At 41.9% G+C, this 12054-nt stretch overlaps 1 protein-coding gene across 1 annotated transcript in view; it reads right to left on the bottom strand.

Annotated features, from left to right (window-relative positions):
* Positions 1-9517: 9517 nt before the first annotated feature.
* The window catches only part of LOC127526429 (zinc finger protein 665-like), a 38245-nt gene continuing 35708 nt past the window's right edge, over positions 9518-12054 (bottom strand). Inside the window, exon 4 of the mRNA XM_051921898.1 lies at positions 9518-11039. Within this exon, the coding sequence (XP_051777858.1) occupies positions 10088-11039 (952 nt within the window). The 3' untranslated portion in view covers positions 9518-10087. The remainder of the gene's footprint in view (positions 11040-12054) is intronic.

The raw sequence follows: 12054 nt of genomic DNA on the forward strand, positions 1-12054 counted from the left end.
TTACGGCCACATGTCTTGGACACTCGGGTGAAGAAAGGGGCGGAGCTATCAACTGATCACCACCTGGTGAGTTGGCTTCAATGGTGGGGGAGGATGCCGATCAGGCCTGGTAGGCCCAAACATGTTGTGAGGATCTGCTGGGAACATCTGGCAGAGCCCCCTGTCAGAAGTAGCTTGAACTCCCACCTCCGGCAGAACTTCGACCACATCCCAAGGGAGGTGTGGGACATTGAATCTGAAAGGGCCATGTTCCATGCCTCTATTGTTGTGGCGGCTGACTGGTGCTGTGGCCGTTAGGTGGTCAGTGCCTGTCATGACGGCAATCCCCAAACCCGTTGGTGGACACCGGCAGTGAGGGATGCTGTCAAGCTGAAGAAGGAGTCCTACTGGTCCCTTTTGTCCTGTGGGACTCTGGAGGCAGCAAATAGGTACTGGCAGGCCAAGCAGAATGCGGCTTCGGTGGTTGCTGAGGCAAAAACTCGGGCATGGGAGGAGTTTGGAGAAGCCATGGAGAACGACTTTCGGACGGCTTTGAGGAGATTCTGGTCCACCGTCCGGTGTCTCAGGAGGGGGAAGCAGTGCAGTGTCAACACTGTGTATGGTGGGGATGGTACGCTGCTGACCTCGACTCGGGACGTTGTGGGTCGGTGGGGGGAGTACTTCGAAGACCTCCTCAATCCCACTAACATGCCTTCCAATGAGGAAGCAGAGCCTGGGGACTCGGAGGTGGGCTCCCCCATCTCTGGGACTGAGGTCACCGATGTGGTCAAAAAACTCCTTGGTGGCAGGGCCCCGGGGTTGGATGAGATACGCCCGGAGTTCTTCAAGGCTCTGGATGTTGTAGGGCTGTCTTGGTTGACACGTCTCTGCAACATCGCATGGACATCAGGGACAGTGCCTCTGGATTGGCAGACAGGGGTGGTGATCCCCCTCTTTAAGAAGGGGGACCGGAGGGTGTGTTCCAACTACAGAGGGATCACACTCCTCAGCCTCCTTGGAAAAGTCTATTCGGGGGTTCTGGAGAGGAGGGTCCGTCGGATAGTCGAACCTCGGATTCAGGAGGAACAGTGTGGTTTTCGTCCTGGTCGCGGAACAGTGGACCAGCTCTGTACCCTTAGCAGTGTCCTGGGGGGTGCATGGGAGTTCGCCCAACCAGTCTACATGTGTTTTGTGGACTTGGAAAAGGCATTCGACCGTGTCCCTTGGGGAATTCTGTGGGAGGTACTCTGAGAGTATGGGGTACCGGACCCCCTGATAAGGGCTATTTGGTCCCTGTACAACCAGTGTCAGAGCTTGGTCCACATTGCCGGCAGTAAGTCGAACCCGTTTTCAGTGAGAGTTGGACTCCGCCAGGGCTGCCCTTTGTCACCGATTCTGTTCATCACTTTTATGGAAAGAATTTCTAGGCACAGCCAGGGTGTTGAGGGGGTCCAGTTTGGTGGACTCAGGATTGGGTCACTGCTTTTTGCAGATGATGCTGTCCTGTTTGCTTCATCAGGCCGTGATCTACAGCTCTCTCTGGATCGGTTCAGAAACATCATTGCCAAAATAAATTCCCAGCTGACTGAATGATTTAATGGTTCAGACTTGACAGCCTCAGTGCAGTGTGTGCTAACATGACCAGTAAAGTGGAGTTGTCTACAGCTGTACAGGTTGTTATGTCAGGCCGTCTGGACAGTTCTACCAGAGTAGACACACTCGGTGGGCTCTTAATATGCCGTCTGCTTGGGTAGTCATATAGGATGATGTCCATCTGAACTATCTGCCATCTCTAACTTGTCACCAGTCGTGATGCTGATGCCCATCAGTGCCTGCTGTACAGTTGGACTCCTGACCTCCTCCAGTCTCAGAGACCCTAAAGACAGACTGATGTGTTCAGCACACCACTAGGACCTGATGGAGTCAAATGGAGGCTCAATGAGATATGAACTACAAACAAACATCTGTCAAGTTTCAATCTCTAAATGTAACTGTTGTATAAGTAATATGTATTGATTCAGGCCTTTAATGACGTCTTGGGCACGGCCATCAGCAGTGTGTCCATCTGCGGAGAGAGTGTCGACCTCATCATTGAAAGGTTTACTTACCTTGGCAGTGACACCCATGTCTCTGGTGACTCATCCTATGAAGTCAGTAGAGGGATTGGGAGAGCATGGAGGGTCATGAAGTCGTTTGAAAGGTGTGTGTGGCGCCCAAGATATCTATGCAAAAGGAAGAAGGTCCAAGTCTTTAGAGTCCTGGTGCTTCCTGTCTTGCTGTATTGTTGCGAGACATAGACGTTATCCAGCGACCTGAGATGAAGTCTGGACTCCTTTGGTACTGCGTCTCTCCGGAAAATCCTTGGATACCGTTGCTCTGACTTTGTGTTGCTAAGGGAGTCCCAAATGAGGCACATGACCTGCATTGTGAAGGATTGTCAGTTACGGGACTTCAGCCATGTGGCACGTTTCCCCAGGGTGATCCAGCTCGTAAGATCCTCATTTTTGGGGACCCAAGTGGCTGGACCAGGCCAAGGGGTCACCCACGTGACTCCTAGCTGCGGCAGATAGAGGGTCAATTCTGGAGGGTGGGACTGGATCACGTGTCTGTCTGGGGGGTTGCAAACCGGGATCCTGAGTTGTTTTGTCGTGTAGTGAGTGCGGCAACACTCTGTACCAGTGCGTGCTCTCCAGCTTGACTTGACTATGCATTATAATAAACTTGTATTTGATGGACTTAAAGAGGTATTAAAAATCCCCAAAAAAAAAGCAAGACAGAGTGTATATAGTGTATATGTAAATATATATATATATATATATATATATATATATATATATAAATATATCCTCTGTCTTGCTTTTTTGTTTTCTTATCTCAGGTGTGTGATTTAAGTGTTGTGTGTATGTCACTTATGTAACTTACTTACCTGAATCACATTATTGGCCAAATATGCACACATACAAGGAATTTAGCTCCAGTTTTGATGACACTCCAAATGTGTTTGCCACATTTATTACAAACTGCTTGTCCCTGTTTGAACTCTATTGTGAGATAAAAGGTTGTTTCTTTGTAAAAACTCTTTGCCACATTTACAGCAGTCATTTGGCTTCTCCCCTTCGTAAGTTTTAATGCAGGTACAGAAATGGCACTAATGCACATTGTAAATGACATTCTGATATCCTGTGATGAAGGAAACTCCACTGTAATCCTGTAGTTAGACTTAAGCACAGCATTTGACACCATTGACCAGTCTATTTCACTGCACAGGCTAGAAAATGACGTTGGGCTCACAGGCAGTGTGCTCGCTTGGTTTAGTTCTTATTTATCAAATCGATTCCAACACATACAGAAATGTGCTGACAGGACTCCATCATTATACACAGAAGTGAGATATGGTGTCCCGCAGGGCTCAGTACTCTGACTTTTACTGTTTTCACTTTTTATGTTTCCACTGGGATCTCTCATTAGGAAACATCATGTTAATTTTCACTCGTATGCAGATGACACCCAGTTATATCTTTCATCAAAACCAAATGAAGGTTCTCTGATGTTGTCTTTAATTTCTTGTGTTAGTGAATTAAATGAGTGGTTTAATGAATTAAACACAGATAAAACAGAGATGTTAATTGTTGGAGGGAATGACGCTGATCACAACAATGTTTTGTCATCATTTGTGTATGGTATTGTATTGACCCCCTTCTTTTGACGCCCAACCTACCTGGAAAGGGGTCTCTCTTTGAACTGCCTTTCCGGAGGTTTCTTCCATTTTTCCCTACTAGGTTTTTTTGGGAGTTTTTCCTTAACTTATTAGAGAGTTAAGGCTGGGGGGCTGTCAAGAGGCAGGGCCTGTTAAAGCCCATTGCGGCACTTCCTGTGTGATTTTGGGCTATACAGAAATAAACTGCATTGTATTGCATTGAACTCAGTTAAATTTTACTGAATCAGCCCACAATCTTGGCGTTATCTTTGACTATAGCATGTCATTTAAAACGCACATCTCAAAGCTGTCTAAGTCATTTTTCTTCCATCTTAAAAATGTTCGGAAATTAAGGCGTTTTCTAAATAAGGAGCATTCTGAGAAATTAATTCATGCATTTATTTCTAAGTAGTTTCCTAGTAGGATTGACTACTGCAATGCGGTGTTAATTGGATATTCAAACTGTTCTTGATACAGACTCCATTTAATCCAAAATGCTGCTGCAAGAATTATTACAAGAACAAGAAAGTATGAACACATAACTCCAGTCCTTAAATCCTTACGCTGCCTCCCAGTTAAGTTTATGGAAGATTTCAAAATCCTCCTTTAAACATATACAGTGATCCCTCGCTATATCACGCTTCGTCTTTCGCGGCTTCACTCCATCGCAGATTTTAAATGTAAGCATATGTGAATATATATCGTGGATTTTTCACTGCTTCGTGGATGTCTGCGGTCTACAGTACGTGTGCTTCCTCAGTTGATTTGCCCATTTGAATTCAAACAAGGGACGCATTTGAATTGAAACAAGGGACGCTATTGGCGGATGGCTGAGAAGCTACCCAATCAGAGCACACTGTTAAGTTCCTGTGTGCTGCTGATTGGCTCAGCGACGGAGTGCTGCATTAACCAGGAAGTGTAATCTCACTCATTCATCATTAACGTGCCCAAGCGCCAACAGAAGATGCAAATGATTGCAGAAAAGGTAAAAGTTTTGGATATGTTGAAGGAAGGAAACAGCTACACCGCTGCAGGACATCATTACAGCATCAATGAGTCCACGATTCTTTTTATTTAAAAAGGAGGAAAAGCATATAAGATCTACGGCCTCATTGTCCTTTAATCAGGGCGCAAAACGAGTTGCAAGTGGACGTGATAAGGCAGTAGTCTGGATGGAATCTGATTTAGGGATTTGGATTGAAGAGTGCTGGAAGAAGAACAACGGCGGTGCTAAACAGTCACCTGAAGAGGCTCCTTTAGAACAGCTGTAACGCTATCCTTTGTTGTGCAGTAAAATTAAACTCATCGTTATCGGACAAGTCGTCGTGTCATTGTTGGTGAGTAACCATAATTAATTATTTACATACAGTACTTATTACATGTACATAGTTTAGTGTCACTGTATGCAATTTTTCTTGCATTGTACGTATTTATTGCTGGTGGCCTGTCTGTCGTAATGGCTGTAACATATGTGATATCGGAGACGCTCGATATATTTAAAATAATATTTAGGTTTTACTGTATGTAAACACATAATTTCAACGAATCTTACCTAATATCTAAGAGAATACAAAGGGTTTATGCTGTATAATTGTGCGTGAAATGTTTATAATAGTGTGGGAGAGTTTATAAGGGCTTAAAATATATAAAAATAACCATATGAACATATGGTTTCTACTTCACGGATTTTCTTATTTCGCGGGTGGCTCTGGAACGCAACCCCCGCGATGGTGGAGGGATTACTGTAAAGCCTTAAAATGGCCGAGTTCTGGCTTACTAGTCTGAATTTATCATGTCTTGAATAGGGAATCCATTCCCAGACAGGTTTATCCATTCCTGGGAATTTGGGAATCCTGCATTTCATTCCCGGGAATCCTGGGCACCCGGGATGACACAGTGCACGGGCATCTCACATGTGAACGGTTTTAGAACGACCGACACGTATTTTTAATAAAACTACTGCAATATGTTGACACAAAGAAAAGACTAACCTTATCTACAAGCAGTTCATGCTGTCATACAAGTACATGTATCTTTAGTTGTGGTAATAAGAGCAGAGAAAGCACAACGTCCTCATAGGTGGCGCAGTGGTAGTGCTGCTGCTTTGCATTAAGAAGACTGTGGAAAATTGTGGGTTCACTTCCCGGTTCCTCCCTGTGTGGATAGCGCTCTGAGTACTGAGAAAAGCGCTATATAAATGTAATGAGTTATTATTATTATTAACATGTCCAGCGTGTGGTCGTCCATGCTAGAGCGCACCTTCATGCAGAGTACTCCAGCCGCTATAAAAGCACGCTCTGCCTCAACTGAAGTAGGCGGCACAGTCATCAGATACTGATACACTTGTTCTAAACAACGCCCGCGCTTGCCGTTGCTCTGAAACATCGCCATTTCAGCTTTTACTGATTCATCCAGTTTCTTGTCATCATTCTGTGATGGCACGTTTCTTGGCACAGATAATGCGGATGCAACAGACTGACGCATTGCAATTTCAAGTTGCTGTTCAAAGCTGTTGTCTGATGAAGTGCAAGCTGCAGCAATGGCGCCACCTTAATTATTTTCAACTATAACTGTTATTTCTTGATCAATTTTTACACTTTTAAACGCTATATATGCGATCTTGGCCGTTCCCGTTTTCCCGGGAATTACAGCAGTTTCATTCCCGAGAATGAAAAATGTCCGGGAATCCCGGGAATGGATTCCCTAGTCTTGAAAGCAGAACACACTTTAAGATCTGACGATGCCGGTCTGCTTATGATTCCAAGGATTAATAAAATAACAATGGGAGGTTGAGCTTTTAGTTACAGGGCCCCTAAACTGTGGAATGGTCTGCCTGCTACTATAAGAGATGCCCCTTTGGTCTCAGCTTTCAAATCCCAGCTGAAGACTCACTACTTCAGTTTAGCACACCCTGACTAGAGCTGCTGATTAACTGTACAGACTGTATCTCTGTTGTTGGTCATTAGCACTAAAGCATAACGATAGTTAGAATTGGATACTAATCCTCACCTATTCTGTTTCTGCTCTTGCTTCTCAAATGTGGCACTTGATGCCACGGCCCACCTGCCAAGTTGTTCTGCCTGCCTAAGGTAAAATCATCTCTGATGGAGGATCGCAGAAATCATTGGGTAGACGTGTCCTTTCATCGGATTGGCTGGCCCAGTGCTGTCTCACCTGTGGAATGGCCAACAGGGAGAGGCAGCTTGATGGCCGAGGTCTCCAGGTCTCTAAACAAATCCAAATCGTATTATGTGATATCATCTACTGTTAAATTCTGCTCCGTACATGTAAAATTTTTATTGTACTATTCTTACTGTATTGAGCATTACTTGTGTTCTGTTCTGTGTATTATATTATGGTGTATTGACCCCCTTTTTTTTGACACCCACTGCACACCCAACCTACCTGGAAAGGGGTCTCTCTTTGAACTGCCTTTCCATTTTTCCCCTAGAGTGAAGGCTGGGGGGCTGTCAAAAGGCAAGGCCTGTTAAAGCCCACTACAACACTTCTTGTGTGATTTTGGCCTTTACAAAAATAAATTGTGAAGAGTGCTATTGTCTGTGGTGGGCTTGCACCCTGCCTAGGGTTTGTTCCTGCCTTGAGCCCTGTGCTGGCTGGGATTGGCTCCAGCAGACCCCATGACCCTGTGTTAGGATACAGCGGGTTGGAAAATGACTGACAGCGTTATTGTGACAGAATTGTTTTCCACATTCAGGGCAGCAAAACGGCTTCTGCTGTGTGAATTCTTTTGTGATCCTGTGTATTACTTGTGTTTCTGAATGGACGAGTAGTAACTGTCTCTGACTAATAAGGAGAAAAGAGAAATCTTAGTTATTGGCAAACATGGACATTGTGAGGGCGTTAGAAATAAACTTGGTGCCTTAGGCTTAAAAGTGAAGTTGGAGGTAAAGAATTTAGAAGTAATCACTGACTCTGACCTAAATTTGAAATCACATATTAATCAGATTACCAGGACTACTTTTTCCGCTTCAGGAATACAGCTAAAGTTAGCCCTGTTATAACTTTATAAGACATTAAAAAATTAGTTCACACTTTTGTTTTCAGTCCAATAGATTACCATAATGTATTCTTTACAGGACTACCTAAGAAAGACATCAATCAGTTACAGTTAGTGCAGAATGCAGCAGCAAGAATCTTAACCAGAAAAAGAAACTCTGAGCAAATCTCATCAGTTTTAGTGTCGTTACATTGGTTACTCGTGTCATTTAGAATTGACTTTAAAATACTACAACAGATAGTCTCCTACTTATGAACTAGTGAGATGTGAACTTTCATAAATATGAACAAAGTGGTCCTCAAGTCCAAAATTAGTACTTAAGGATAATTCACATGTCTGCTGAATGGTGGCATCAGGGTTGGGAAGATCTTTATAACAACAAAAATAACTATTTCATCTACAATACTCAAAGTACATTAAAAACTACCAAAAAACATTGTTTATATGTCCAAATCAAGAGCTGTCTGACACTAAAACATTTATCAACAGATGCCAATATGTGCTGGATTTATGAACAAAATGGACTTACAAACAGACTGCTGGAATGGAACCTGTTTGTAAGTAGGAGATGAACTGTAATGGTTTACACAGCCTTAAATAATCTCACCTAGTCCTACATTTTGGAATGTCTGTCCCCTTACAATCCCAGTCATAACCTCAGATCTTCAAATGAAGGTCTACTTAGAATTTCAAGATCCAATCTGAAAAGAATTGGTGAGGTGGCCTTTTGCTGTTACACATCTAAAATTTAAAATATTTTACCAATAAAAATTCACCAGGCTAATACTGTAGAACATTAAAAACAATGATAAAAACACATTATTTTAAAATGGCTTTTCATAGCTACATTTTAGTTGTATCCCTATTTGTCTATATGGACACTGGATTATCATTTTCCTCTGTGATGTGCAGTTCCATACTAATCTGTACTATTCTCTGCTGTCTTCTCCATTTCTTCTGTGGTGATGATGTGCTCCACCACCTCCTGATCAACATACCACACTGCCTCGTGTTTATGGACTGAATGGCGGGTGTCCCAGGTGTCCGCAGGGTCATCATCATCAACATCTTCATGTGAAGCATGTAAACCATGAGGACTGATTTAGGTACAATGTTAGCTAGAATGCCTAGTAGCAGCCAGGCAGTGTTTAGGCCTTGGATCCCCTGCAGATTTTTTTCTCTTCGGCCTAACTGGAGTTTTTTTTTTTTCTTTTTTGCTTTGTTTCTGTCCACTTGGCCATTCAACATTACCTTTTTCTTTGTTTACATACTGTATATTATTGCCTAGTCTTGTTTATGTTTTATATTAACTTCCTTCTTATTTCATCTTGTAAAGCAGTTTGCGCTACATTGTTTATATGAAAATGTGCTATATAAATAAATCTTGCTGTTGTATCCAAAAGGTTGTTTCTCCATGAACTGTTTGCCACATTCAGAACACCCACATGGCTTCCTGCGTGAATTGTAATGTGCATCAGAAGAGTATTTCTGTGCCAGAATTGTTTACCACATTCAGAACAGCAATTCAGCTTCTCTCAGGTTTAATTCTCCCACATTTTCTTGGTGTGGTTAACATCAAAACGAGTGAACTTCACTCTTTACTCAGGACAGTCTCATTGTACTGTTTAACTTCTCACTGTCTTAAGTTTCTCACAAGGACTCAGTGTACAACCTGAATTGTTCCTAATAAGGCTTCTTTATGCAGGCCATAAGGAGGTAATGCAATTTGTTAAGATGGGCCTGAACATTTTTCTTTATTAGTCCTGTTCATCCTAGAACAACAGGCGGTCCTTCCGTTTTTGTTTTTCGGTCCACATTTCATTTGTCATATCTCAGACTGCATTTCTTGGTATTTTGTTTCTTTCTTGCCTCTCCATTTTTAGGACTGAGTAATCACTAGGAACTAATACTTCTGTTATCCAGGATTTCTTACATCTGGTTTTCTGGCCTCTATTATTAGTCAGTCAGTATTGCTGTGCTACAAGTGACCTGCACCTCCTCATTTTCCATTGTGCGGTCTGAGTTGTGGTCCCAGTGTCTTTCTGGTGAGGGTAAGTTGTACTTCTTGCAGAGTTTCCAGTGAATGAGCCTAGCCACTTTGTGGTGTTGTGCAGTGTATAATCCTTCAGCAATCCGTACCTCACACCCAGTAACAAGATGTGTGACTGTTTCTAGCTCTTTGTGGTAGAAGTGACAATTATGGGTTATTTATTTTTTCTATTTTTAATCTGAACCATTTTGTGTCCAAGCCACTGTTTTGTGCACCTATGATGAGGCGTACATCTTTTGGTCTTAGTTCGCCCCTCATAAGCCATGAATGAGTAAGTTCTGTTTCCACATGAGGCTGTTGGAGGGGGGCTGCGTATTTACCACTTTACTTGTAGTTTCCCCAATTAGATCTTTTTTGTTTTCATTAAACTTTTTGAATTCTTTCTTCTGCTGCTCAGCATTGTACTGTGTTCATCTGTGGACAAGGTGAGGGAGTTTGTCATTTTTTTCTCTCTTGTGTGAATAGTTTGATGTTTCTGAAGACTGCTACTATGTGAAAACTTTCTGCCACATTCAGAGCAGAAATATGGCTTCTCTCCAGTGTGAATTCTTTGGTGGCTTTGAAGACTGCTTCTCTGTGAAAACTTTTTACCACATTCAGAACAGTCATGTGGCTTTTCTCCTGTGTGAATTCTTTGATGGGTCTGAAGATGGCTTTTCCGTGAAAACTTTTTACCACATTCAGAACAGTCATACACCTTCTCTCCTGTGTGAATTCTTTGGTGGCTCTGAAGACTGCTTTTATGTGAAAACTTTATACCACATTCAGAACAGTCATATGGCTTCTCCCCTGTGTGAATTCTTTGGTGGATCTGAAGATGGCTTTTCCGTGAAAACTTTTTGCCACATTCAGAGCAGCAATATGGCTTCTCTCCTGTGTGAATTATTTGGTGGCTCTGAAGATGGCTTCTTTCTGAAAACTGTTTGCCACATTCAGAACAGTCATATGGCTTCTCCCCTGTGTGAATTCTTTGGTGGATCTGAAGATGGCTTTTCCGTGAAAACTTTTTGCCACATTCAGAGCAGCAATATGGCTTCTCTCCTGTGTGAATTATTTGGTGGCTCTGAAGATGGCTTCTTTCTGAAAACTGTTTGCCACATTCAGAGCAGTCATATGGCTTCTCTCCTGTGTGGATTCTTTGGTGGCTCTTAAAATGGCTGTTCCGTGAAAACTTTTCTCCACATTCAGAGCAGAAATACAGCTTCTCTCCTGTGTGGATTCTTTGGTGGGTCTGAAGATGGCTTCTCTTTGAAAACTGTTTACCACATTCAGAACAGCAGTGAAGTTTGATTCCTGTATAAAGTTTAAAAGATATTTTTTTTTTTTAGTTTTTAACCCACCACTTTCATACTGACATTATCTTACAACACTTAATAAATATTGGTTTAATTTATGAACAAACTTTTGATAAGCATAAGCAATCATAAGACTTAAGTTGCAAGTGAATAGAGACTCAACTTGTTCATTTTTTCATTTGTATTTCAACTACTCATCACATGAGCACAATTATAGGAGCCAAGAAGTTAAAATAGTAAAATAAACAGATCACATGTGACAGGCACAATCAACAAGACTACTGCTGATTTTTTTTTAACTACATTACAGAATGGCATCATCATTTTCTCATCATATTCTTGAAATATTATAACATTATATATTGTTAATTATTGCAGGTAGAAAGTAATAGTCATAACCCATCATTACACTGGAGAGCGTCATGTCAAAAATGTGAAATGAACTTTAATTAAACAGAATGTGTCTTAATATTTGTAAACAATCCAAAGCCACCTGACTCCATATTATTTTTTAAATTTGATTTTAAAAAGAGGCAGAGGGTAGTAAAGCAAAAACATTTTAAATATACAATGAGAACAGAGTACAATTTAAATGAATAAAACACGCAGGTCACTGAAAAAGCCCAGAGACCCACATGACATCTGACCTGAAACAGCAAACTAGACACTTGTGGCCGAAATGCAAAATATACTTCTGCCTTCATACCACCTGCGTCAGGGGCTTTTTTGTTGCAAATTGATTTTAAAATGTATTTAATGGATTTAATTTCTTCAGCTAAAACAGGGTCCTCCAGAAAAGCACCATCATTTTGTGAGAGTTTTGGTAAATTAATAAAATAAAAAAAAAAAACACATCAATCACTCCAAAGATGGGAGTTCAGCAGAGGAGAAAGTTTAAGAAAAAAAAAAAAAAAATCAGACAAGTAACCGGACCGCGGCCATTTAATGCTTTATATGTTAAAAGGAGGATTTTGAAATCTGCTCTAAACTTAACTGGGAGCCAGTGTAAGGATTT

This window comes from Erpetoichthys calabaricus, assembly GCF_900747795.2.
Source record: "Erpetoichthys calabaricus chromosome 1 unlocalized genomic scaffold, fErpCal1.3 SUPER_1_unloc_5, whole genome shotgun sequence".
NCBI lineage: Eukaryota > Metazoa > Chordata > Cladistia > Polypteriformes > Polypteridae > Erpetoichthys > Erpetoichthys calabaricus.